Here is a 1,979-nt window from a genome sequence, read left to right as displayed (position 1 = left end):
CCCCTCTCTGCCTTAGTGTCCTCACCGTAAAACAAGAATCCTTCGAGCCTCTCCCTCGCGAAGCTGTGTGGATTTAAAAAGCTAATACACGGAAGGCACTTAGACCTGTCCCCTGTAAGTACCTGCTGTTAGTGCTCAGCTAACCCACACTGTCCCGGTGACACGGAGCGGTACCCGATAGAAGGACTCCATCGGTATCTTCATACCGCCTCCTCTAGATTCACGGTTGGTTGAGAATCTACCAAATTTACCAAATTCTGTGGAATTTGACAAAATATAGCACCGAAGGAGAGAGAGTCAGTGGGTAGTTTAGGTCCCTGGCAACCAGCTAATTCACTGTTCAATCCAGATCCTTCCAGAGGCGAGACTGGCATTTAGCGCTTGATTCCTGCCATTGCTGGGAGACGCTCTGATTCGGTGCCATCCGACATGTGTTTCCAGTGAATGGGGAGACTCTCCTCTGCCCGCAGCCGAAAGGGCCGTTGGAATTTGCATCTCTGCAGGGCCCAATGAAATCATGCACTGACCATCTCAGCTTTCAGTTTGGAATACAACGCCGGCCATCACGAGAACCCGTTTCCATTGGTTAGCTCACTTAACGTGCACGACAGCACTGTGGCCATATAGGTGTCGGCTGACACTCTGTCCCACGGGCGAGAAAGCCAAGCCCAAAGAGAGCGAACGCATCGTCCCCCCTGTGCAGGGTGGCAGGCCCCGTGCTCCCGCAGGGGCCCACGCTGCGTCTCCTTAGGGCCTCGGTGTTGACTGACTTGAACCATTTTCTTTTTAAAGAAACAATTTGGATTAGCACCTTTTCAACATGGTAGGATAAACCTGAAGAGCTTTCAAGGAGCCTTTGATTTGGGGAGGGGCCACCACTGCTCCAAGGCCTGTTTGGTCACTGAGCAATGGCTCTAATGCTTTCACCCGATCACGCCCCCACCCGCCCCGTACCTCCGAAGTGTGGCGGTGGACCGCAGAGAAGCACCACGCCTTGGCCTTCTCGGACGGACACCGTGCTTCGGGTTTTGGTTTCGAAGTCTTCGATATCTTGGAAAACAAAGAAAAGCAGGTTTAGAATTAGTTACCGTGTGAGGGAAAATCATTTTAAAGAAGAATCTTAAACTATTTTTATTATTAATCGTAATGAACACTCATATTTGACTGACCAGGAGGCTTAGACAGTGATCAATTTATCCACGTGGATTATTTCTCAACGTCTCGTTTTTCTCTCCTTCTATTTTAATACGATTAAACAGAATACGTAATAAAAACATTTACTAACATCGCTTACTATCTGTTCAGCTTTATTCTCCCAGGCAGCCTGTAGCCCGACAGGAAATCTTTCCAGCCCCGACTACTTGCTTTCCCCACACAGGGAAGGCGTGATTTAGAAATGGCATGCAGCATCTTTGAGCATCTTAGATTAACGGCTGCCTTTTGGGGTGAGAACTTGGCATGGACTGGTGTGAGGGACGGGTCTATGTGACTGACCAATGAGAAGCAAGAGAGATTTTCGAATCTCTCTTCGTCTCCTCGTCACAAAGCGGCTCCGTGGTCCCGTTTGGGTGTTCTGAGAAAGCCTGGTGGCCATGCTCTGCACCCATCCGCTGGGCTCCAAGTCTCCCAGCATTCCTGGTCAACGGCCGCCTGGTACCCGGAAATGGCTAAGGTGTTTAGCTTCTCTGCACCTTGGTTTCTTCACCTGTAAAACCCCTTTATTTGTTCATTTGGTATTTTATCAAATTTGTGTCGAGCCCCTACTAAAACACAGAAGGAATATGAAGAGCAGACCACGTATTGGTAAACGAAGCAGGCGTGAACCTTCATCTTTTTGTGCTTATTATCTAAGAGGAAAAGTAGGAGACGAGTTAACAAACAAATGTATCATTTCCTCATCGTGATAATCGTGGGTGGAGACTGACAGCTGTCTACCAACATCTATTCTCCCTTCTTCCAAAGTAACAGATTTGTAGATC

The 1,979-nt window shown here is 48.5% G+C and overlaps 1 protein-coding gene across 1 annotated transcript in view; it reads right to left on the bottom strand.

The window, feature by feature from the left end:
• CNTN6 (contactin 6) overlaps nt 1-1,979 on the bottom strand; it is a 180,684-nt gene that overhangs the window by 107,059 nt on the left and 71,646 nt on the right. The window contains exon 3 of the mRNA XM_011380851.1: nt 955-1,050. Within this exon, the coding sequence (XP_011379153.1) occupies nt 955-1,050 (96 nt within the window). The remainder of the gene's footprint in view (nt 1-954; nt 1,051-1,979) is intronic.

This window comes from Pteropus vampyrus, unplaced genomic scaffold (genome assembly GCF_000151845.1).
Source record: "Pteropus vampyrus isolate Shadow unplaced genomic scaffold, Pvam_2.0 Scaffold409, whole genome shotgun sequence".
NCBI lineage: Eukaryota > Metazoa > Chordata > Mammalia > Chiroptera > Pteropodidae > Pteropus > Pteropus vampyrus.
This window is presented reverse-complemented; position numbering and strand designations above follow the sequence as displayed.